This window comes from Hippocampus bargibanti, linkage group LG01 (genome assembly GCF_051943395.1).
Source record: "Hippocampus bargibanti isolate YZ-2025 linkage group LG01, ASM5194339v1, whole genome shotgun sequence".
Taxonomy (NCBI): Eukaryota; Metazoa; Chordata; class Actinopteri; order Syngnathiformes; family Syngnathidae; genus Hippocampus; species Hippocampus bargibanti.
Genome location: NC_142734.1, coordinates 35,799,067 through 35,825,914, shown reverse-complemented (window position 1 = coordinate 35,825,914; position 26,848 = coordinate 35,799,067). Strand labels below are relative to the sequence as shown.

The 26,848-nt window shown below is 41.9% G+C and overlaps 1 protein-coding gene across 2 annotated transcripts; it reads left to right on the top strand.

The window, feature by feature from the left end:
- Positions 1-1,366: 1,366 nt before the first annotated feature.
- sema3b (sema domain, immunoglobulin domain (Ig), short basic domain, secreted, (semaphorin) 3B) lies at positions 1,367-25,346 on the top strand. Of its 2 annotated transcripts, none has more exons than XM_089014089.1 (18): positions 1,367-1,868; positions 9,736-10,093; positions 11,267-11,424; positions 11,569-11,631; positions 16,171-16,290; positions 17,229-17,322; positions 17,888-18,007; positions 18,102-18,244; positions 18,521-18,635; positions 19,194-19,263; positions 19,359-19,500; positions 20,757-20,976; positions 21,113-21,204; positions 21,290-21,331; positions 21,477-21,634; positions 21,756-21,811; positions 22,848-22,987; positions 23,872-25,346. In XM_089014089.1, the coding sequence occupies exons 2-18, from the start codon at positions 9,928-9,930 to the stop codon at positions 24,373-24,375; spliced, it is 2,403 nt and encodes an 800-aa protein (XP_088870215.1). In that variant the 5' UTR covers positions 1,367-1,868; positions 9,736-9,927; the 3' UTR covers positions 24,376-25,346. The 2 variants fall into 2 exon arrangements, with proteins under 2 accessions (XP_088870215.1, XP_088870206.1); XM_089014080.1 differs by having other exon boundaries at positions 1,368-1,868; positions 19,356-19,500.
- Positions 25,347-26,848: the final 1,502 nt, after the last annotated feature.

Below are 26,848 nucleotides of genomic sequence, written 5' to 3'. Positions count from 1 at the left end.
TAGCTATGCGGAAACATTCATTTCATGCCCAAATATATCTTCAATCTTTCATGTGCAGTAGCAATTTTTTTTTTACAGATTAACAGACCTGGGACTGCCACATACAGTATCTGGCACTGGTCAACTGCCCATTTTATCTGGTTTTGTCTCCATTTTTCTCATAGGTTGATATGTATCTGGGTCAAAATTTAAGGATCACAAAACCGTAAGAAAATTATTAAAGGAGAACCGACATCACTTTTTTGTTTCTTAACTGACATCAGAAAAACATTTTATAGCATCTAAAAGATGATATTTTTATTCAAATGCAAAACACCAATAAAAATGACTTAAAGTATCCAGAATCTGCAAAAAATTGATCTGCGAATTGGGCATTTTCAGAAAGTCACGTCAATACGTCTTGCATTGCTAGTGAATCAAAACAATGGCTTCAGATTCGGAGAATATGCTTTCTTGTGACACATCCAGTTATGAATATGATTAAAATAGTTCTGAAGAGGAAAGCATACATGTTTGCAATCGATTCAAGAATTTATTTGTGCCATTTTGAGGCAACATTGGGGAAAAATCTCTCACGCAAAAAAAGAGGCACAAAATGGCGAACTCCTGTGGCCACCTCCATTTCCACAGGCTGATAAATTCCTTATATGGCGTTTGGACACCCTCTTCTGGCCTCCCGGCGGCTTTTGGGTGCAACACGAGGTCCCCAGACCAAACAGGTACAGCAAAATACATTGACGTGATGGAAGGACCGCTACAATGCATCTTTTTTTACGGTGAAGGGCGGTCCTTTAGTGACGTCATGTACAGACTCATCCCCAACTCAAAAACAAGACTTCCTGAATATTCAACGCGAGTCTTAAAACGTAAAATATAGCTATATGCGGTGGAATCTTTGTCAAATACGCTCAGTAGAAGTCATTTGAAGACATTTTTCAAATTATGGACACAATTTGTCCGGAGACGTCGGTTGTCCTTTAAGATGCTGTCACTTTGGTACAGCACAGCAGACGGACACATTCATTCAAACTTTGCCCAGCAATGATTTAAGAATGAACAAATGTGACAGCTGGTTAGAATGCAAACATACAGTAGCGCACACAGATGCACACGAATATGTGAGAAAACACACACACACACACACACACACACACACACACACACACACACACACACACACACACACACACACACACACACACACACACACACACACACACACACACAGACAAACACGCCCCTTTCCACTCCCCTTTCTCTTTCATCCCACCTTTCCCTCCTCCCTCTATCGCTGCATCCCTCCCTTCCTCTCCCCTCTTGAATTAAATCCATTATTCCTGCCTGCGCTCCCTCTGAGCACTTGAGCGCCGCTCAACTCCCGTTTGCGTGCGTGCGTGTACGCGTGACCCTCCCCACTCACATGTGCATGCTAAGAAGACTTTTGTGTGGTTTTCCAAGTGGAGTGCCGCTGCTCATCAGGAAAAGTGACTGGAATATCGGGGAGTACCTACCTGTGATTGTATTTTGAGATAAAAACGGAACCTTTTTTTGCACTTAGCTGTTCTGTTTTTTTTCACCTTCCAGGTAGTGTTAACATCACAGGATTCCTTTTTTTTTTTTTTTTCAACAAATCATTGGATTTTTTTTGGTTGAATATCATTTAAAGGAATTGCCGGCATCAAACCACTTTGCGGTGTAAAAACCGGCATCGTTTTGATTGCTTTTCATGGACAAGGTGTGGAAAATTTAAGAGGCAAATATTTGCCGACGTTTTTAACAATGGATTTGCGAGGCTCAAGTGGTCACTGACCCCAATCTTGGAAGTACTGGAACTTTTTGGTGGTTGGTTTCCAGAAGCAAATGGACAGGTGAGTTGGCAAACTCAAAGACACGAGAACGGAAGGTCCCCCTGCGGTGTATTCACGGTAGCTCGGCGAAAGGGCCATTCAGGGATCTTGTCTTGAGATTTCTCTTGGGTTTATTCCAGTTGGAAGCTGTACCGAGTTCAATTCTGCTTCTGGGCTTAATAGACATGGTGGTCCTGCGCTAATTTATTTCTACATTACAATATAAAATACATATTTATTTAGATCGCACTTTTACAGCTGTAGCAACACTCCATCAATCTGGCAGTTACATTACTTAGGATTTATTCCAAGTATTTTAAGTAACCCCCCAATCACCGCCAATGGCTGCTGCACTTGGAACAGCTTCCAAGATTCTTCTGGCCAGATTTTGGACAAACTAGACATTGGCGTGTTTATAAGATCTGTTTTGACATGATGGCAAAGGTTACCTGAGAAAAGGTTTTCTGTTTTAAAGGACAATCGACGTCTCCGGACAAGTTGTGCATAATTTGTAAAATGGCTTCAAATGACTTCTACTGAGCGTATTTTACAAAGATTCCACCGCATATAGCTATATTTAATGTTTTAAGACTAACGCTGAATATTCCGGAAGTCTTGTTTTTGAGTTGGTGACGAGTCCTCACGTTACGTCACTGAAGGAACGCCCCTGACCGAAAAAAGGACACATTGTAGCAGTCCTTCCATCACGTCAATGCATTTTGCTGTACTTTGTTTGGTCTGAAAACTTCGTGTAGCACCAAAAAGAGGCAGAAAAGGGCGACAAAGACATGATTTTTCTTCCAGTCGTGAAGCAGATCAAAAGGTTGCACAGGACAGTCATATCTGCTTGACAAAAATGATTTGCTCGATTGCGTAATGAAACTTGGCATTCGTGCTTTTTATCAGGAGACCCACAAAAACAAGCATGGATCAAAAGTCGGATACTAAGTGACGACAACTTTTGAGAGGATTTAAGCCGGGGGAAAGATGAGCAAGTGAGATGTAAAGAGGCAGTAAGGCCAGCCAGTTCTTGAAAGAGCCACATAGGAGAACATTAGCGTCTTCTGCTACTTGCTGGTCAAGAGCCATCTGGATGACAATACTTGATGGAAACTTTCCCAGACTACAAATCAGCGATTTACATTTGTCAAATCAAGTTGGCTGAAACAGAAACAAAAGTCTTGACATGACTGACAAATCTTGACTTTCATCTATCTGTCTTTCCAAAGTTAAAACAATAGAAGCTGTTCTTGTCCCAAAACAGTTTTCCATCTGCTCTTTTGTGGGTTTTTTTTAATGTTCCTCCTCCCATAACTCGGTCAGCATATTTTAGCCTTGATATTGATTTGCGGCTTATTTTCTCATTTCTTATTCAAGCAGACATCCCAAAATGACAAGATTTAAGAGACCGCCCGTCAAGATGCGACTGGAGTCAGCCTTTACTTGAAACTGGATTGAAGGTGCTATTGCACACCCTCTAGTGGCCACACGGCCTGCCTACAAGCAGTGGCTTTTAAAATAATAAGAATAAGAAGAATAGTTATAATAATAGTTATAATCATAATATCATAATAATCATAATCATCATACTCATAATCATAACCATAATCATAATAATCATAATTGTAATCCTAATCTTAATAGTAGTCGTAGTAACCATAACCACAATCATAATAATCATAATAATGACCATAACTATAATAATAATAATAATAATAATCATCATCATCATCATCATCATCATCATCAGCAGCAGCAGCAGCATAATTATCATCGTAATTTTCATCATAATAATCATAATCATCATCATAATCGTAATACTACTACTACTACTACTGTTACTACTACTACTACTACTCCTACTTCTTCTTTTCCTTTCGGCTTTTCCCTTCGTGTCCTCCATCTTAATAATAATAATAATAATAATAATAATAATAGCCCCATACTTCCACTTTATATATTGATTATGGTGTTTTTGTGTGTGTGTGTTTTTTTGCAGTAGTGTGTTATGGAAAACAGGTGAAAATGTATTGTAATACGACGTAATAACTTGTGTTTCCACTTTCATGCTAATCATCATATAATTGAATTAATTATTGTCAATAAGAATAATAAGAACAGCAACATTCGTTATTATCAATCTCATAACACAATTATATTAGCATTTGTTTCTATTTTCCTTTTAAATCCAGTTCGTGTTTTTTTTTCTTCCTCCTTGTGCCTTTGTCTTTGGATTGCACACAAGGAGGCTACAAGACATGCTATGCTGCCTTGCAGGCTGGCTGGGAAACTCGTTTTCTCCCATCAAGCTAAACAATTGGCTCTTTTCTCTCGGTTACCTTTTGTCTCAACTCCCGCGCTGTCTCTCTGTTGGTCCCTCCAATTGCGCATACGGATAGACTGCAGGGCTCAAATAGGCGGATTGTTTTTTTTTTTTTTAAAGAGCATCGGCATTGTCTAAATATCATTCCATTCCATACTTGACATGGAATTTCGATGCAGAATGGCAACATTGCTCTGACTAGAGCCGATTGTTGTGACGGAGTGATAGCAAACTTAGGCGCCATTGTTGTCAACTGGTTAGCACATACCCTCATAGTGCAGAGGTGCAGCGTTCGATTCCAGTTCTGGCTTTCCTGCGTGTGCATGTTCTCCACGGGCCTGGGTGGGTTTTCTTCCGGGTACTCCGGTTTCCTCCCACATTCCAAAAAACATGCATGATAGGCTGATTGAACACTCTAATTTGTCCCTATGTGTGACTATGAGCATGGCTGGTTGTTCGTCTATGTGTCACGGTTTGCAAGGTGGTGATGGCGGTTGTGGAACAGGGAGCAGGAGGTTGTGTTTGACAAATTGTATTAAAATAAAGTCAGCAGGAACCAAATCTAAAACATCAAAATCATCTGAGCAGAAAAAATACAAAGTATCAAAAGAAAACCAAGAGAAAAAGTTCGCCAATATGAAACAAACACAAGCACAGCATACAATGCATACACAATTCACAATTGCATACAAAGCATACAATGACCCGACAACGAATGGTCGTGACGGGAGTCCTTTTGACTGCCACTGATTGGAACGTCCAGCACCCGCGAGGCCGCGGGCAGGGCTGACAGCGCCACCCGTTGGTCGCCAACCAGATCATGACACTATGTGTGCCCATATTGGCTGTCATCCAGTTTAGGATGTACCCTACCTACTGGGCTTGGATAGGTGACAGCACCCCCACAACACTTCTGAGCATAAGCGGATTAGAAAATGGATGGATGGAAGGATGGATTGATGGATACCTTAGTTAATGAATGGTAGTGGGCACATTTGGGGTCCAGCCCAAGTATAGCACACATTGCAATTCAATTGTGTGCCAATGGTGGAATTAGAAAGGGGTATTTGCATAATTGAGGGAGTGCGCACAGCTGACTTGATCAATCAAAGTCCTCCTCTCATTTCCTTTGTATTCAGCGCAGTGGAGAAGCACTTGTCTTGAGAATTGCGGAAGCAAAATGCGACATATATCAGCGGAGCGGAAAATCTGTCTGTGTGTTCCGAGATCAAATCTGACAAATCATGTTATAGCACATATGTCACAATTTAGGACTACTCTTACCTGGCACTTGTACTTGAATTATGCATTTGCTGATAGGCACCGCATCAGATTCGAGGATAATGTCGCTCATTTCTACTAATTCCCGAATTAGTAGATTCAAAAATTAAAGATTTAAAAAAAGAAAACACATTTTATACGTAGCCTACACAACCGGTGCTCAGGTTGTGAAATGGAAAGCTGTCACACAGAATAATAATAATAATAATAATAATAATAATAATAATAATATCATAATTTAATCATAATATAATAATAATAAAATCATTAATAATTATAACAGACACAGACATAATTATAATAATAATGTATTTTATTTATAATAATGATTATAATTATAATTATAACGACACTGTATTGAATGTTTATGTCGTCCTAAAACTCAATACTATTCTGTGGGTTCTGGAATTTGAATGAAAATGACAAAAACCCTGGCACTGCAGTGGAAACGTTTTTGCACATCGTCTGGCAGTGAATGAGTTAATTTGTCCTAGTCTTCCAACACCAGCCTCCAACTTTCGCTCATGCCTCTCTTTTATGTTCTCTAACTTTACAAGTAGTGTTCAGAGAGGACTGTGTGTTAAATGCCAATAGCCATTCATTATATTGTGCTTTACATCAGCTTGCTCTCTAACCTCGCTCTCAAAAGCTTATCACACCCAGAAGGCCGCACTTGCTTTGTCTAGCGTTGCTATTTCGCCTTTTTTTTGACCCCCACCTACTCGCAAGGAATCTGGCCTTCTCCTTTTCTTTTTTTTTTTTTGATTCTCAGTCCACTCCCTCTTGGCATGCTGCTGCTGTGTCTGTTGGAGCCGAACTGAATAAAAGTGTCAGCGGCTCCAATGTTTTTTTTTTCTTTTTTTTATTAAGATGCATTAAGGAGCTAGCAGGGAGTTTGTGCAATTGTCAGGGAGTGTGTGTGTGTGTGTGTGTGCGTGTGTTTTTGCACAGCTAAGTGCAGAGTGAGAACCTGCGTTTGTGTTTGAGTGTGTGTATGCATGGCTGAGAGAGAGTCTTGAGTGGACTCACATCTATACACAAACACACAATGAGACGTGTCGCTCTTTTAATAGCAATGGACAAGAGAGTCAGACTCCCAGGGACCATGACGTGAAAGTATACCCACTGTATGTTGTGTCATTGTGCCACACAACTCCACACAAAACCCCCAAGTGCTCACACGCGCGTACAAAAACGCACACACACACGCACACACAAACAGTCACCACAGAACGATACAGTTCACACTTTATGAATGCATTTTACACATGCACCATAATCATTTCCTTTGTGTTGGGAAATGTAAAGCTTTAATTTTTTTTAAAGGACAACCGACGTCTCCGGACAAGTTGTGTCCATAATTTGTATAATGGCTTCAAATGACTTCTACTGAGCGTATTTTACAAGGATTCCACCGCATCTAGCTATATTTTACGTTTTAAGACACGCGCTGAATATTCCGGAAGTCTTGTTTTTGAGTTGGTGAGTCCTTCCATCACGTTACAGAACGTCACGTGCTGTACTTGTTTGGTCTGAAAACTTCGTGTTGCACCAAAAAGAGGCAGAAGAGGTTGACAAAGCTCCGTGTAAACAATTAATCAGCCTGTGGAAACTGTCTGATTAATTCCTTACACGGAGTTTTGTCGCCATTTTCTGCCTCTTTTTTTGTGCTACATTTCCCCCCTGTTGCCTCAAAATGGCACGGAATAAATTATTTAATCGATCGCAAACATGTATGCTTTCCTCTTCAGAACTATTTGAATCATATCCATAACTGGATGAGTAACAAGAAAGCATATTCTCCGAATCTGAAGCCATTGTTTTGATTCTCCAGCAAGGCAAGACGTCTTGGGGTGACGCCACGAACAAGGGGGCGGGACCTTCAGATACTGGCCACTTCCGGGTTCATTTTTTTTTGCAGATTTTGGACACTTTAAGTCATTTTTATTGGTGTTTTGCATTTGACTAAAAATATCATACTACATGTTTTGGGTATTTTAGATGCTATAAAACGTTTTTCTGATGTCAGTTAGGAAACAAAAAAAGTTTGTCATTTAAGCAATCGTGACATGAAGACTGAGCAGACTAAAAAATTTTAAAAGTAAACGAAAAAAGGAAAAAAAGACAACACTTCTTTTGTTCAACTCAACAGCAGGGCAATGTGGAACAGGAAGCCAAGACGTGTGCTCTTTCAAAAGCTTGCATGTGCACCTTTGTCCATTCACGTGTGGGAGTGTGTGCATATGTGTGCGTGTACATATATACATACCGCTAGGTATGGGAGTTTTATGTTCCTGTCCTGTTGTGTTGGAGAGACTAGACATCTGTGTGAGTTTATAAGAGCTTGCTTGTCCCTGTGCCTCAATAGCTTCATTATTTATAAAAAATGTGTGCCAGCAGCCCAGTCGTGAGCGTGCATAGCCACAACAGATGCATTAAAAAATGTGTGTATACGTACAATATTATGGGAAAAGTCTCACGCCAGTCACGCGGTCATTTTGACGTCGTCAAAGAGAAAATTTATACAATAACAACAAAACTGTGCAGATGGTATTAAAATAAGCCTGTGTCCCGCAGAATCATAAGTCGTCTGTTCACAATGGTTCATAAATCAGAAAGTAGTCCGTAAGATAGCACCGAGATAGACATGAAGACAACACGAGGTTGTTGTTTTCACACTTTGGACTTTGTGGATGCTCACACTACTGGGTGACATGATACAGTAAATATACGATATATTGTCTGAATAGACTCACAAAAATAGTGACTTACCCAATTTTGCAGAGTCCTGTAGGGACAGTGAACCGCTCATGGACAATGTTTACGTGTTGAATGTGTGGATTATGGTTGAAAATGACTTTGTGAAAAGCAAGTAGTTAAAGTACGGAGGGGATGGAATTGACTACTTGGAAGTGGACAGTCTAAAGCGGCATTGTATCAAATGTGAGTGACATCTATGAGGTGTAATGTGATAAATTCAACTCGTTCTCCTGAAAGACGTCATTGTGGTCAGCAGACTGCCTTGTGTGCGTGTGTCTGTATGATGCATCACAGGCCCTGCTCACTTTCATCAATAGAACAGTTACTTGTTTAACTTTATAACACATCAACGACATATTCAGTGAATAAGATCACTTTTGATCCCAAAATGCCCCCCCCCCCCCAAAAAAAAAAAAAAAAAAACAACTAACACAAAGACAGCACTTACACAGGCAATCAACCCCTAAACAAAGAACAACTAGCTTGACATTGAATCATTTGACAAATTGGCAAAACCAGTGTTTGAAATAACATCTGCCCAGAGGCCCGGGGCGTACAACTATTATGTCGGGCGTACAACTTTCAAAACATCTCGGCCCGGGTGGCCGACATCTTCTTCAAAGACAAAAAAAAAAAAAAAAAAAAAGATTTTTTTCAAATCAAAGGTTTTTTGTTTGTTTTATTCAAAAAAAGCAAAAGCTACAAGCAAACCGCTACAAGCCATGTGGACTCCTCTTTCTAAGCGCCTTTCAAAGCTCTCAAGTACACTTTACAGTCACGGTATAGTCCGAAGCATGAAACAGGCTTGTGATTGGCTGCCGTGCCGAGTATGCAAATTGCTTAACAAACATTCGTTTGGCAATTTGCATACTCCAATATAGCCAATCAGATAGCCAATCAGAAGCCTGTTTCGTGCTTCGGACTATACCATGACTGTAAAGTGTACTTGAGAGTTTTGAAAGGCGCTTAGAAAGAGGAGTCCACGTGGCTTTTAACAGACAACATAACGCAAACATTGCATTGTGCACCATGACGACAGCTGGAGTAAACAAGGGATATTTACCATAAATTAAGCAAGCGAGCATTTGTGGTAAGTACTTTCTTAATTAAAAAAACAAATCCTTCATACTTAAAAACAATGTTTTTTTGTTTTTCGCGATTAGTCGTCTTATTGTGTTTCGAGTTGTGAAAAATGGAGCAGGCAACTTTATGGCCGGGCAGGCAACTTTTCAGAGTTGTCTGCCCTGGTGTCCGCTAACTTTTTGTCATGAATTTCAGACACTGGCAAAACTGATAAAAATTAGAATGTTGGCAATCGATTTTGAAATGTTTGTCTTGAGTTTTATGAAAATAAAAATGAATTCATAAATACATAGAAAATAGAAAAAAATCTGCATAAGTGTCTGCTTCTTGTCAAACTTTTTCCTTCCGTTTTCAATTCCTATATATGAGGACCAGTTGTGTAAGAATAGCCAATCTGTTGCTGTCCATCTCTGAATCTTGACTCTGATTTTCTTTTTTTAGATCTGGATTTGGCCCGTGTGTGACATTTTCATCACATCTCGGAGGTGACGGCAGGTCCCAAAAAAAAAATTACTGGACCTATGGCGCGATAAGCCGATACTTGGACTCAACCAATGGACTCCAATTGACTATCTGACCTGAAGTCGAGTGCTGACATCTCCTTGCGGACTTGAAAAGAAGCCACGTACCAGAATGATGACCATGATGATGATGATGGTGGCCACGATGGTCACCTGCAGCTCCCTGTTCCTTTTGGAACTGGCCGCCGCTCATGTTTCCTCTTCCAGCACTGTGACACGTTCATCTCCGTCTTCCTCCTCGTCTTCGTCCTCGCCACGTATGAAGCTCTCGTACAAAGGTAAAAACGGCAAGCTGTGAAGAATCCTCCATGTGACGTGAATAAGTCATGCAAAGTCGTCTTAATTGCAGCATTTTCCGTTACTGCAGTATACCAATACGGTAGGAAGAGTCTGATGGTTGATTTCATGACATAAGTGATGCCCAAGGCGCCAACGATGTCAATCAGTGACGTGATCTTTTATTTCAGTCAAGCGCCCACTCCCCACCCTTACCATCCTAGAACACGATGTTCATCTCCCCACACATAAACTCATCAGACTATCTCATCCCAAGGAGATGAGCAACATTTGTGGGCTAAAGCCAAGGGCCCAAAACTGATTATAACTGAAAGCAGATGAGTTTAAAAAAAAGGCTGTTTTGGTCAGTTGTTAACACCACAGTTTCATTTTTAAGACAGAAAATGAAATGCAAGCTGGTCTTATAGTGATGGTTGCGAGACCGTCACTGGAATGTAGGTAGTATTGTTTCTCTTCTCACGCCCATATGTCATAAAACGTCATCCATACATCCATCTTCTATAGCACTTTGCATCACACCTACTCCATGCTTATTTTGGGCGGGGGTGTCGGTAACACCCTGGCATGAAAGCTACCCAATGACCAGTCACATACAGACAATCATTCTTACCAACGGAAATATAAAGTCTTACTATGTACTTTTCTTGGGGAAAACCTTCGCAAACAAGGGAGATATAAGCAAACTGTATGACAGATCTTCAAGCCACTTTACGGTCCTCCCCCGACAAGTTAAGAATCGATGCCCCAAAGTCTACCATGCCGTCAACTGACGTCCAATTTTGCCCATTAAATTTCTCTCCCACGTCACCCCCTTAGATCTTTCAAAACCAATCTAAAATCCATCACTCCCACAAAATGTTGTTGAATGGAAACTCCCAAAAGCTACATGTTGCTTAAAAGCGCACGTGTCGAGCAATTGTTGACTCTTTAGCCTTAGGCTGCAGCCAAAATAACATGCAAATCAAATGGATGAACCTCGTGACTTGAAGCCCCCAACAACACCCAATATCACAATTAAAACATGTGCTTGGAAAACGTCTTTAAAAATTACAGTTAGGTTGGATACAGTCAATCCAACCTGAACAATAAAGCCCTTCACATTTCATTGTGAAGGTGTCAATTCCTGATGCAGTCCCATACATTTCCGCTCGCAGACTTGCAGCAGTTCAATGGAGTGAGGCGTTATGAGCTGGAGCGCTCTTGCTGCTTCAGCGCTCTGCTGCTGGACGAGGAGCGGGGTCGACTCTTTGTTGGGGCCAAGAACTTCCTGCTGTCACTCTCGCTGGATAACATCGGCAAACAGGAACACAAGGTTGGACAATATTCCATCCCACCCACTATATACCAACTGTATAGGAACCGGTTCGATATCCGCAAAAGTTAATGAAACTTTGTCAAGGTGATTGCATTAAACGAAACCAGCAGACGAATTAAGATTCAACCCATTGGGTTTTAGATCCACTGGCCTGCCCCCGTTGAGTGGAGAGAGGAATGCAACTGGGCCGGCAAGGATATCACAGTAAGTCAATTCACATTGTTTTAAAGTGCGTCGCTTTCAACTTTTGCCATTTCTTAAATTGCTGATTGTCCTTATTGATGTGCATATGTGTCTGCGGCGTCACACGTGCGCACCGCGGCGCTGATGTGTGTAAGCCGCCTTTCAAGTGCACCTTTCAAGTCTGCACCTTGAATGTCTTTCAAGTGCGTCTCAGCCTGACATGCAAATGCGTATATAAGTAGCCTTTGCGGGACGGAGAGGGGGGAATCACTCGGACTCGGTCAGAATCACACGGACTCCCAGAGGCTCACACGGACTCGGACTCACAGAGACTCACATAGACTCAAAGAGACTCGCCGAGCGTCGGACGAAGATCACAGCACGGCAAAATGACTTGCTGGACTCCACGCCATGATCCAGCTCTTAGACACATTACGTCTACGTGTCACTTGCCTGGGAGATCTGACAACTAACCAACTTGCGATTAAAGAGAAACATCAAACTGTTGGCGTCAACCACCAAGGATACAAACGCAGCGTACAAGGAGACTCGTTATAGTTCCCAGTTGTCTTAACAACAGGACGGCGACACGGTTTTGCCAACATATTCAAAGGATCATGAATTCAGGAGTGAATAATGCGAGCGCTGCAACTCTGCCTATCGTTCAGCTTTGAAGTCAGTCTTTCACTCTGGAATTTTGGCCAGTTTAGCTGCCAAGTCATTGGTGGAGGGACTCAGTGTGTGGCTTCGCCATGGGCAAAGAACAAAAAGATTAACTTTGTTGTTCAATTTTACACTTGATGAGTGAGCTGGCACCAGGCAATGCGATGCCATCGGAATTTCACTTTGAATAGTTTATCATGTACAGTACTGTACATTGTTGAGGCAATTAACTCTCCACTCTAGTGCCAGGGCCCACAGTTTATTGAGTTTTAGGACTATATAAACATTCATTGCTGCATAATAAACTTAGCCTCTCTTCTTTCATCAGAAAAAAAGTGTTAATTCCGAAATTATCTGGGTTTGGAGTTTTATGATCTTAAAATGAGAGTGTCTGGCCAAATATAATGCAATACATACATATTGATTTAGACAGCGCTTTAACAACAGATGAAGATGTAACTAAGCGCTAACATGGAAAAAAGAGAAATGCTGCCCCATGTGGAAAAAAAAAACATGGCCAGCGCTTTATTGGCACCCATGCATGAAAAAACAAAACCTGAACAAATTCAGGAATGGCGCTTTACGTCATATTTTCAATTCCCAAATAAATTTGTAAATCGCAGTCAATGAGTTAAACTCTCCATTTGAAGTTAACATTTGTGCCGTATGTTGCATGACAGCCATTACTTTTCCCCTAAAACTGAAACATGTCAATATTCTCTTTGTGATCTTTGACTTCAGAGAAGCCTCTACGCATTCAAATGTTTGAAAAGTCAAAAACATGGGAAATAAAAACAACCGTAATCCGATAATAAACTGAACTAATAACACTCAGAGGGGGGATTGGCTTCCAAATGTTGATTGAACAAAGCTACTGGTTATCCCATATTTCTACTCGTGTTGGAAACATTGGTCCGTCGGTTTTCATGCATGTAAACGTTCGTGTGAGTGTGTGATGTGTGTGTGTGTTGCACAAAGCCTCTATCAGCATGATTACACAGCTGTAGACGACACAATGAGCTCCATTCATTGACGACTACAAGCGTCCATTCTCACCTTGGCAAGCGTTTTGCACGCGTGTGCGTGCATGGCGTGTGTGTGTGTGTGTGTGTGTGTCAAATATTCAAAGAAAAATCTGACCTGTTTCGTGTCTGTCTTGCTTTTCAATGTGTTTTAATCAATGGTCAGCGGCTGTGGTTTCTTTAGGCCTTTTGTTTTTCCAGCGACACATGAAGAACTAACTGAGCTGACCTTACCTTGTTGACCCTAATTACCGGAACGCGTGCTTTCTCTTTTGGAAGAGGTCAAACCCCCCACCCAGTCCCCCTTTTGGGTCTGGGCTGCCACTCACTTTGTTCACACTCAATGTTTCATCTTGTTAGTTTTGTCTAAAGGTGCCTTGACTGGAAGAGCACCTTTTGAGCATGGTGAAGTCTGATGTGTATCTCAAAACACAAATGTGCAACAATAAAAGTGACTTGTTTTTAAACGCATAAATACATCACTGATTAAAACTTACTGTTATATCAACACTTTGCGAAAGTGCACAAATATTCTTAGCAAAATATATCCGACAAATATCCAAAGAGTTAAATTGTCCTAGTCGGGATAAGCCGTCAAAAGCATTCCTCAGTTGCGTTGTGTATCTAAATCCAAAGTTTGCCCACTGGATGAGTGCCACTGTATGTTCAGTCAGATGTTCTCAGGCATCAAATATGTTTCCTGGATCACTGGGAACTCCATTTTCACAGCGCCAAACCCCTTCACACACAGTCAAAACACAAGAGGAAGATAAACATGACAGTCATTTCTATTCAAGCTTTTTGTGTTGCTGCAAATCGACCAGAAGTGTTGGCTTAGATGTACGGCTCTGCCTTAAACTAAAGCATATCATTGAATGTCTACCAACCTGCGATTAGCCACTTTTTGAGGCCAATAAAACAGCATGAATTTGTCACGATCTGGTTGGCGACCAACGGGTGGCGCTGTCGGCTCCGCCTGCACCTGCACAGGTGCTGGTCGTTCCAATCAGTGGCAGTTAAAAGGACTCCCGGCACGACCATTCGGTGTCGGGTCATTTGTGTTTGGTTCACCCGGTCAGGTTTGTTTTTACTCATGGTTTTCTTTGATACTTTGTACTTTTCTGTTCGGATGACTTTGATGTTTTAGATTTTGTTCCTGCTGACATTATTTTACTACAATTTGTCAAATACAACCTGCTGCTCCCTCCTGCCTGCTGTTTGGGATCCACCACCTCGCAAACCGTGTCAGAATTTGTACCACTGTCTCAACTAATGACTCAATCGGAGGTCATAGGTCAATGGCTATGAACCCTTTCAACACCCCACATTCACAAACGTGCGCTTGATCTTGAGTGACAGTTTGGAACTAGACAGAAGGATGTAACTGAAATAGATTTTTTTTGTTTACAAGAACCTAGGTGACATCCACCTCACTCACTGTAAGATCAGACGTGCTGATGTGCGCCCATGTTGATGGCTAGGCAAGCAAAAGTAGGAACAACACACGCGTAAAAAAAGTGGCCAATCAATCATTATGATCGTGTCCATGTTTCTTCACCAAGCATTTAATTGAGTATCTTCTTCCTCCAGTGAGATTTTGACAATTATTCTCATTTTAAGCCATTTTTTTCTGCATTTCGGTATGAGAAGCGCACCCGCTATCATGCTAACCACGTTGCGCCGTTCAGCTAGCAAAATAAATAGATTTACAAGCACGCATTGGGTTGAGTTGTCAGGACACAAAGACTGTCAGAGCAGTGTGGCAGCGGCGGAGCTGATGACTGACATGGAGAGAGCGTTGGGAATGTTCTACATTCCAATCCAAGCCAGATGCTTTTGTTAGTGGGGTCATTCGGGGTTTATTCTGTGGTCATTTTTTTTATATTGAATGCATTGCCAAAGTATGGAGGAAAAAAGACATGGCAATTCTTTGTCCTCATGCATTTCACCAATAAACAAGTAGACAAAAACAAGATGAGAGCATGCTACTTAATCGATTAGCAAATTCGATCTCTCATAATGAAGCTTTAAAGGACAACCGATGTCTCCCGACAAGTTGTGTCCATAATTTGTAAAATGGCTTCAAATGACTTCTACTGAGCGTATTTTACAAAGATGCCACCGCATATAGCTATATTTTACGTTTTAAGACTCGCGCTGAATATTCCGGAAGTCTTGTTTTTGAGTTGGTGACAAGTCCTCACGTTACGTCACTGAAGGAACGCCCCTGACCGAAAAAAGGACACATTGTAGCAGTCCTTCCATCACGTCAATGCATTTTGCTGTACTTCTTTGGTCTGAAAACTTCGTGTTGCACCAAGAAGAGGGCGACAAAGCTCCGTGTAAGGAATTAATCAGCCTGTGGAAACGGGCTGATTAATTCCTTACACGGAGCTTTGTCGCCATTTTCTGCCTCTTTGTTGGTGCTACATTTCCCTCCTCTATTGCCTCAAAATGGCACGGAATAAATTCTTTAATCGATTGCAAACATGTATGCTTTCCTCTTCAGAACTATTTGAATCCTATTCATAACTGGATGAGTAACAAGAAAGCATATTCTCCGAATCTGAGGCCATTGTTTTGATTCTCCAGCAAGGCAAGACGTCTCGGGGTGACACCACAAACAAGGGGGCGGGACTTTCTGAAACTAGCCACTTCCGGGTTCTTTTTTTTTTGTGCAGATTTTGGACACTAAGTCATTTTTATTGGTGTTTTGCATTTGACTAAAAATATCATACTGCGTGTTTTGCGTATTTTAGATGCTATAAAACGTTTTTCTGATGTCAGTTAGGAAACAAAAAAGTGATGTCGGTTGTCCTTTAATGATACGGTAATTCATTGACAATATTTCCATTTCTGTGTATCTGTTTTTCAGTCCGACTGTGTAAACTATGTGAAGATTGTCCACCACTATAATCGCACCCACCTGTACGCCTGTGGAACCGGAGCCTTCCATCCCACATGTGCCTTTGTGGAGGTGGGGCACAAGATGGAGGTGACTACATCCAAAAACATTTTTCCATTGAGCTTGCTTGTCCTTATGAGTCACATATGAGAGATGAGTCAGACCTGAAACCAATTGACGTTGGGCAGGAGGCAAAGGGCACACCCTTACTGAAAAATAAAACATGTTTGTTGAATTTACTCAGTTTAATTCTTGCACGCGGGTGCATGAAAACACAATCACCTGGAGCCAAATGATTTTCTTTTGAGCAGTCGCTTGCCAAAGTCAAATCGAGTGACACGCTTTTCAATACCGGACCAGTGAACTGGTCGGGCATATCGACAAAAGCCATTCATACTTGTGGATGATTAGCCTAACAAGTGTATTTTTGGTATGTAGAAAGAAAGAGGAGAACACGCAGTAAATCCAGGAGAAACATTCCAACAATGATTCAAAATGGTGTCTTGAATTTGTCTTGAATGGTGTTTGTATTTGAGATTGTCCACAATAAAATCACATGGATCCAAATAAAATGTTTTAAAGTGAGTATGTCGACTACTCATTTGGATCCATATGATTTTATTTGATAGAACCACATGATGAAATAAAATGGAAAAAAAATCAAACTCTTTTACCAGTTTGAAACTAATCTTCTCACTATGAGGCCAAATGAGACGCTCTGCTGCACCAAAACAACAGAGATTATATTCAAATTAGTTATATAAGGATCATACAGCAACGTAGTTCGTAGTAGTAATATAGTAGCATGGAAGAAGAAAAATAATACATCTCAACAAAACAGAAATGGAAACATGATATTTGTGCGTGTACAGGTAGTTCTTACCACCATATCAACAAAAAGCAGTCCAGTAATTAGTATGTGCTACGTATACATAAGTAAGGGGTATATTCCGCATTGGTAGCAAAGGAAAAAGAAAGGGTGTATACTGTTTGTGTTGAAGACCGTTTCTTTGTGTCCGGCCTGCCAGGACCACGTCTTCAAGATCAACCCATCGAGCATGGAAGACGGCAAAGGAAAGAGTCCATATGATCCTCGCCATAATGCCGCATCTGTACTCATTGGTAAATGTTATATATTTCACTCACACTTTATATTTTCAAGGCTAATTCCTACTTACTTTGTCCTTTATATTAATGGGTCGCAAACCCCCCTTCAAAACGCCACAAATACAAAGTGCATGAAAAGTATGAATTACTATCACCGCATATTATGCAGCATGCGGTTGATAAGTAGAATCTTGTGTTGCAATAAATTTGTATTTTATGTCGGAAATCCTTATAGAGTACTAAATGTAGCCTTGTTTTCTTGAAAGTTGTCTCTTCACTGGGCCTTTTTTCGCCTTCCTGAACAGAGTGGAAAGAGTGATACATTGTGAACGAATGTAATAGATTATCCGGTGATTTTTCAAAATAAAACATCAGATTCCAAAAATAAATAAAACGCCAAGTCATGTAAATTCTTTATTCTTTCTGTGCGGCCTGATACCAAATATCTGCTTTGATTGTTGACCACTGCTCCATATGTTTTATCTTTAATGTTTATAATATAAAAATACGTAAAAGTCCATAAGGTCATACTGGATTATACATTGTTGTTACAAAGAAATGTCTTCATTGTGTTTCCAAGGTGATGAGCTGTACGCAGGCGTAGCTACGGATTTAATGGGGCGGGACTTCACCATCTTTCGAAGTCTGGGCAGACGTCCCTCCATCCGAACGGAGCAGCATGACTCACGTTGGCTCAATGGTGTGTTTTCACTCTAACGTGACACTTATTTCACGATAGATACGAATAAACGTTGACTGACGTTGCTTTTTTTTCTACTTGATTTGCGCACCAGAGCCCAAATTTATCGGTTCCTTTTGGGTCCCAGAAAGTGAAAACCCCGATGATGATAAAGTATTTTTCTTCTTCCGCGAGACGGCGGTGGAGGCCCAAGGATTGGGGAGGTCAACTTATTCCCGCATTGGACAACTCTGCAGGGTAAAAGATTGGCTTGTTTGTAAATCAGGAATTTCTTTTTACGATTCTGTTGCCCTTATGCTTTTATGGTACAATCCCATCCCAGCTTCTTTTCCCTCCCGGCAAAAAAATCATACAAAATCAAAAATGATGCCAACTACCATTTGACATTTGATTCGACAGTTTACTCAATTGAATAAAGACGAAACAATGTTCATTTCCTGATGTCTAAAGAGTTTTTTTTTAGGATATTTTCCCGATAAGTGAAAATAATGACGCCGAATTTCATTGAAACAGAATGACATGGGTGGTCAGAGAAGTCTGGTGAATAAGTGGACCACATTCCTGAAAACCCGGCTGATCTGCTCGGTACCGGGAGCCGATGGCAGCGATACTTACTTTGACGAGCTGCGTGAGTATCTTTCAAACAATTTGTCTGCTGTATTCACAAAGCATTGACCATGTAACATTATAAACAGGATGCGTTGAAAACCGGTTCGACTGTAGTCTGGTTTTAGTTTACAGTTTGTCTCTTTTAGTGACTTACAGTTGTAAAACTATTGGTTTTGAGGTGTTCAAGGTGCACCCAAAAGCCTTGATTGAGCCTGTGTATGATACTCTGGTGCACCTGAGACACCAGAAAATACTGTATACATTCACCGATTAATTTTGCGGTGCCTTTTTCAGTACCTATTGCCATTGATGAGTATTGTTTTGAAAGGATTTCAGGTAGCGGCCGTCGTCATTTGGAGCCTGATAGTTGTGCCAATATAATGCCGTTAATGGCAAACCCTCCGTTTGAGATCATATGGATTTGGTCCAGATAGATAAAGAGATGAATGAATGCCTTGGGTCACAGTGCTGACTCAATTGTCCGCGGAAGTTAGCCAGACGCAGCCACGGGGCGTGTATCTTCCTTTTAACCCTTGACCCCGGAGCCACTTTTAAATCAATACCCGTTCATCCTCAGGCGATGTATTCCTGCTGCAAACGAGGGACAGAAAGAATCCTCTGGTCTACACCGTCTTCTCCACTTCCAGGTCAGAAGACTCCTTTTGATGGACGGATGGTATTTGTGTCGGCTTGCGTGTCGAGGCATCTAACCCACCTCTCTCCCCCGTCCCCCCAACAGCAGTGTATTTAAAGGCTCAGCTGTGTGTCTTTACTCCATGAATGACATCCGGAGGGCCTTCCTGGGGCCGTTTGCTCACAAAGAGGGGCCCAACTACCAGTGGGTGCCCTTCCAGGGAAAAGTGCCTTATCCACGCCCAGGAATGGTATGTCAAACACATGAAAGACCGACCAATAGAACTAAGTGTGCAGTGCCTATAGTTCTTCTTTGCAATTTGATCAATCTCTTCAAATTACCTCTGCAAAGTTTAACTCATTCACTGCCAAAATTTAAAAAAAAAAAATTATTTGGGAATTGAAAATATGATGTGGTGCGCCATTCCCGAATTTGATTTTTCTTGCGGGGGTGGGGGAGAATTTGCAGTTTCCCACAAAGCAGTTCAATTTACATAAAAGAACTCAAACCTCCGTAACCAAGCGATGGAGATGTAAATCCATAAAGACTTTGCAGCGCTACTTTAGTCGACATCTTTTGATTCCGCGGTGGTTGCAAGCCATGCAGTGCCAGCAGCTTTCGTTCTGCCCCCCCCCCCCCTCTCCCAGCTTTCCTCCGGATTGTCGTGGTATTCGACTTACAGTCCTAACCTTCTCATCTCATAATGAATCCACCATGTCAGACAATTGGCTTTTTATTGTTTGCAGCTGGAGTCCCTGATAGTGCCGCGTGTTCCAATTGCCTGTCATTGAATTCCCACCCAGTAATGGTTCAAATATGAGTAGCGTTCGTCTTCCGTCTCTGGATTGAATGTGCCTTAAAATTGATTCCTCATCATGCCTGTCACGGTTTACAAAGTGGTGATGGTGGTTGTGGATCCCAAAAAGCAGGCAGGAGGGAGCAGCAGGATGCATTTGACAAATTGTATTAAAATAAGGTCAGCAGGAACAAAATCTAAAAGACCAAAGTCATCTGAACAGAAAAGTACAAAGTATCAAAGAAAACCAAGAGTAAAAGTCTGCCAAGATGAAACAAACCTGACAGGGTGCAGCAAACACAAACAATGACCCGACACAGAATGGTTGTGCCGGGAGTCCTTTTAACTGCCACTGATGAGGACGACCTGTGCAACTGAGGGCGGGGCCGGCAGCGGTACCCGTTGATCGCCAACCAGATCGTGACAATGCCAGGACAGATGTAGTTCGCCCTTTTCTAAGTAGCGGTTGACTTCAGCTCATACATGACCCTGAATGAGATGAGCAAGAAGTGGATGGATGTGCCATACGATCGAAAGCCCCTTTCACACCAACACCATTTTCACCGAGTCGCTGCTTTTTCAAAATGGAACTGACACAAAATAAAGGACAGTAATGCTGACGACTCAGCAATTATACTGACTGGGGATCGTCATAGCAAACTGAAAAAAAAAGATAAAAATGTCATTCTTTTGACTTTTACTTCCAATAGTGTCCCAGCAAGACCTTTGGCAGTTTTGAGTCGACCAAAGGTTTCCCGGATGACGTGATTCAGTTTGCGCGTCATCATCCTCTGATGTACAATCCGGTGTACGCCATGACCAGACGGCCAGTTTTCGTCAGAACCAATGTGGAGTACAGCTTCACCCAGATCACTGTGGACAGAGTCAACGCTGCTGACGGCCAATATGATGTCATGTTTATTGGCACAGGTAAAATCGTTGAATTAAAAAAAAGATCTGTTAACATATGCATGGTAACCCAAAAACGAACCCACACAAACACGCATGAAAGAACAACAAGTCACATCACTTTGAATGTATTGTTATTTTTGTTTCATTGTTTTAGACAAAGGGACAGTACTCAAGGTTATCAATGTGCCCAAGGAAAGTTGGAACAATATGGAAGAGCTTCTATTGGAAGAGCTGGAGGTCTTCAAAGTAAGAAAAGAAGATGATCAATAAACTTTTGCTGATTGTTAAGTATTGAAATTGTCATCATTTTTCAATTTCTTCTTCTCCTTAGGACGCCTCATCCATCATCAACATGCAGATCTCCTCAAAACGGGTACGTCCACCTAAGTCTTGGCCTCAAAACGTTGCCGCTGTGAAATGTAAATTTCTCCACCGCGAGACTAATAAAGGCAAATCCCATCCAATCCAAAACAAAACATATGTTGTCTCTAATGTTTCTATGTTCTCGGTCACCACAGCAACAACTCTATGTGGGCTCCAACACGGGCATCGCCCAGGTGCCCCTCCATCGATGTAGCGTGTACGGGAAAGCCTGCGCTGAATGCTGCCTGGCCCGAGACCCTTACTGCGCTTGGGATGGAACATCCTGCACTCGCTATCTTCCCAACACTAAAAGGTCCTTTTTTTTTAATTAGAGACAAAAAATGGCATAATAATGATTTCTTACAAAATTTTACTTCTAATAGAATCAATATGCATGTATTTTTAATTATTGAATCAAATTATTTTTTTTACAGGCGCTTCCGTCGCCAGGATGTGAGAAATGGCGATCCCAACACTCTTTGCTCAGGAGGTAAACATTGGATTGAATTGGATTAGCTTTTATTCGTCTCACAGTGGAGATATTTACATTTCACAGCAGCACAATTTTGAAAGCGGAAAGGAAAGGAAGAAGTTGATAAACAAAATACAGGAGCTGCCGTAAAGGCAGCCACTCTCGCGGTACCATCTTGTCGTCAAAATAACAACAACAAAAACTAAATAAGAAATAACGTGACACAACGCAAAAGACACAGATTAAGCAACTTTCTGGACCCTCTTTGTTGTATGAAGCAGTTCTAGATGAAAGAGGAGAGGATCAAAGCCTCCTTTTCACCAGTGAATCAGGGACGTTATGGTGAAATGTGCACGTCTGCTACAAGCTAAATGTTGAAGGCAAACTCGAAGCTGTAGATTCCATTGATGAAAAGACATTGTTTCACATCTGCTGTCCCACGTAAATCCGCTTCAATTCCAAGCCGCGACACACAGTTCCGCATACACATCGGCGCTCTGCGCTGACGCTCCTTCCTTCTTATCGCGGGCTCCTCAAGCCATGGACCCAGCCAGCAGCAGACTGTCCAACAGCACCGACCTTTCCGCTGAACAAAGCAAAGGGGCTGTGAAAATTCTGCCAATTACAGCCGCAAAAAAAGCACAATGGCGCCAGAGCTGTCCAGCGATGACAGTCAAATGGCACTGACATGCCTCCCAAATCAAAAACAGTGCTGGCACATTCGTACTGCTGAAAAGGCGCAACGGCTCAGCAGAGTCTCCTCCTTGATGAATGTCGTGGCCAAAAATGCTGAAAAACAATCCGTATCCGTTCCACGTGACGCACAACAACTCAAAGTGACAATAGAAAACCCCAAAAGAACAAAAAAAAAAGCAAGGCTTTGTGAGAGCACTTGCTGATGGCTGCCTACTCGGGCGCCATCTTGGACTTCATGTACAGTAACGTAAAATAATAACGAACCAACAATTTGTAGTCATCTTGGAACAATGATTAGAATGTTTCCCCCTGTCTCCATCACGGATAATGACGTATAATATTTGTCTTTGCACTTTAGACCACCACAAGCACCACGTGGCCGAGAAGAAGCTATACGGAGTGGAAGGAAGCAGCACCTTTTTGGAATGCATCCCCAAGTCCCTCCAGGCCCGGGTCACCTGGACCTTTCAGAAACAACGAGACAAGCCGAGAGAAGAGGTAACAATGTCCAATTGGATCAAATAAACACACACCGTATTAAGATAGTGGGAATGTATCGTATTTTCCGGTGTATAAGGCGCACCCAAAAGCCTTCATTTTCTTGAAAAGATGACCCTGCGCCTTATACGCAGGTGCGTTTTATATGTGAAGTCATATTGAGCCACAACAGGTCTCGCAACTACTGTCGGCCGCCACCAACTCCATTTCCCCCTGTAGAAGAAGTAGTGAGCAGTGCATGCTTGGAGAAGAAGTCCAGTGCGCTTTATATACTGTGCAAAAGACGGTACATGGAAAATGAAGAAAAGAAAAATATAAAAGAGAAATAGAAGGAACTGTGTTTAAAGGACAACCGACACCATTTTTTTGGTTTCCTAACTGACATCAGAAAATACGTTTCATAGCATCTAAAATACCCATGAAGGCTGATAGTTTTCGTCAAATGCAAAACACCAATAAAAATTGCTAAATCTGCAAAAAAATGAGCTGCGAATTGGGCATTTTCAGAAAGTCCCGCCCCCAGTTCGTGACGTCACGCCAAAACGTCTTGCCTTGCTGGAGAATCAAAACAATGGCTTCTGATTCGGAGAAGATGCTTTCTTGTTACACATCCAGTTATGAATATGATTCAAATAGTTCTGAAGAGGAAAGCATACATGTTTGCAATCGATTAAAGGAGTCCTCCCATATCAATTCGAGCCGTCAAGGTGAGCATGTAGTGTCCCAGAACATGCAAAAGATGGCGCCAAAGCTCCGTTGGAAATGGGCTGATTTGTCTGCTGGGAATTTGTGTCAGCGAATATCAAATAGAAGTCTTGGTTCAAGTGAAAAGAATTCACAAAATATTCTCCCTCATCAAATTTTACCTGCCCTCCCATTTCAAGGTGCGTCTGGACGATCGGATCTTGCAGACAGACCGAGGGCTCCTGATACGCCGTGTCCAGAGGAGGGACATGGGGGTGTACCAATGTCACGCCATGGAACACGGCTTCACCCAAACCTTGCTGGGCATCACTTTAGACGTCATCCAGTCCACTTCGTCAAACATGCCTTCCGAGGCCCCTTCCCGGGCAGAGCCTCGCAGCGGCGGAGGCCCTCTGGTGACCAACCCCAAGCTTTGGTATCGGGACTTTATGCAGCTGGTGGACCATCCAAACCTGAACACGGTGGACCAGATTTGCGAACAAGTTTGGGCCCGCCGGAATCCCGCCGGTGATCTCATGGAGAAGAAAGTTCCCGCCGCGGGGAGAGACTCAATCCCTCCTGGTCCGTCTGTCCGGCCCGCTAATAAAAAGTGGAAGCATCTCCAGGAGCTGAGGAAGGGGAGGAACCGCCGGACCCACGAAGGAAAACAAAACCCTCGGGCGCCGCGGAGCGCCGGGGAGTAACGGCGACGAGAAGAACCAGTGGGCTCGATAGAACTGATTTCAAGTAGATTTTTAGAAAGGGACCCCGTCGAGTTTTGGAGGACTTTACACCCACAAAGGCGCACATACGCAGCCCCCCCCCCCCTAAAAGCTCCTCCTCCAACGTGTATATTTATCTGTGGAGATCCTTGCATGTGTTGAATTACGTCCCACGTTCCTCCTGCACGATCCCATCACAATGTGCCATTCTTGTAGTCGAGTATACGAGCAGGTACGTAAAGCATACCTATTTGAGAGCTGCTGTATGAATCCACATACGTACACTGGTTTCTCGTAGATTGGACCACGTCTTTGGACAAACTCCATGTTTTTGACCGTTTCTAGACGATAGTGTGAACTCTATGCCGTTAAAGGATCCCAGAAAAGTTGGAGATGAACTCACAGCTTTATTCACCCCTTAAAGACTTTGGGTGTCGAGTGTAAAGTGGACATGACGGCTGTTCGGAGACACAACTGGAATTTACTTCTACAACTGGAAACGCATGCATGCATGCAGAAAGATGGACTACTTTGTGTGATGTTTTTACAATACGCCACATTTCTTTTTGTTTGGTCACTCAAGTCGTCATGACATTGCGGTAGTGAAAGAAGAAGGGGACAGAATGTGGCGGCACACAGAGGCACATTGAAGCCATAGTGAAACACGCGGCATATACGTGTGTTGAGTTCGGATGTGTTGCCAGTTTACCAGATGAAACCACTGCAGAGTTGAGGAGAAAGGCGGGAAAACTACTGGCTTTTCAATAATTTGAGCGGAAAATTAGGTGTTTCTGGATGAAAAGGTTTCTTCAGCCGTCATCTGTCCTTCTTTGAAGGTGTCGGACGTTTCGCTTCTTATCCAAGAAGCTTCGTCGGCAAACTAAAGTCTTACTGGTAGTTTCGGCCCGATATATATATATCCCTACTGTCCAGACGAGGCGGTGCCGGACTCTGCTATGATTGGTCCCTGCTCTCAGGTTGGGGGGAGCAGAGGACTAATCCAAATTGCCTGATTGCCCAATTTGGATTAGTCCTCTGCTCCTCCCAACCTGAGAGCAGGGACCAATCATAGCAGAGTCCGGCACCGCCTCGTCTGGACAGTAGGGATATATATATATATATATATATATATATATATATATATATATATATATATATATAGGGCTGAAACTACCAGTCAGACTTTAGTTTGATGACGAAGCTTCTTGGATAAGAAGCGAAACGTACAGATGACGGCTGAAGAAACCTTTTCATCGATGAACCATTCCTGTACGACTGAGAGCTTACACAGACATTAGATGTTTCTGCTACATATAAAATGGTCGATTGAAGGAGTATATGGGCCACACTCGGAAAAAAAAATAATATAACAGAGGGCTCATGGTGAACATGTCTGGGGTGTAGACTGCCTCGCACCCATCCTCAGATAGAACATCAAGCCGTTTTCCGTACAGCAGTTTATCCTGTTGAGGGAGCTCAAGTCAGCTGATTTTCGGTGAGAACCAGACTTGGTTGCTAGTCAATCTCCAGGGAACATACTGAGACCGTTTTTTTTAAGCTATCAAAAATGCCACTACTGCTGGTGAAAGCCAAGGTCGCTCACATTGGACCCGGGACAAAGATGGGGTTGTTCCACCACACCAAACTCATCCATGCATGACATTTGTTAGCATACCATAGCACAGTCATGCTAGAATAGAAAAAAGTTCTTTCCCACTAAGATAGAAAGAGACAATTTTCCAAAATGGAAACAAATATAATTAATATTCAGGGTAATTAGAGGTGTGTCTCAGTATGTTTTGTCGAAATAGTTTATGACTTATAGTAACAACATTGTGAACCTCACTCTAATATGATCTTAATTCCGTGTGTTTTATTTCTTCAATGGAAACTGATAACCACGATGACAACTCATGATTGTGGGCACACTACCTACATTAACCTTGGTATTATTATTATTATTATTATTATTATTATTATTATTATTATTATTATTATTATATTTATGAGCGTGACTATAATTGTATTTTTATTCCAAGCGGTACTTCACGGCCTCTTTTTTTTCAGATGTCGTTGCATATGTTAATTGTGAATAAAATTGCAATTCTTTGAAAGGAGGGTTTCTCCCTTTGCTTTGGCACGACCACTCCTGGGAAAATCTTACATTTTTTGTTTCTAATCTCCTCAATTGACGTCACTTTCGCTCTATGGCAGAGCGAGGAAGTCAATGACATGTTGTCCCACACTGCCCTCTGGTGGTCAATACGGGATGACTCAGATTCAGTCTCGTGCTACAAACTTCTGAAATAACAATAAATATGACAATAGTTTTGAATAATTACTACACGTGTATGAATTAATTCATTATCGATTCTTAAGCTTATGATAATAATAATAATAATACATTTAATTTCTAAGCACCTTTCAAAACTCTCAAGGACACTACAGTCACGGG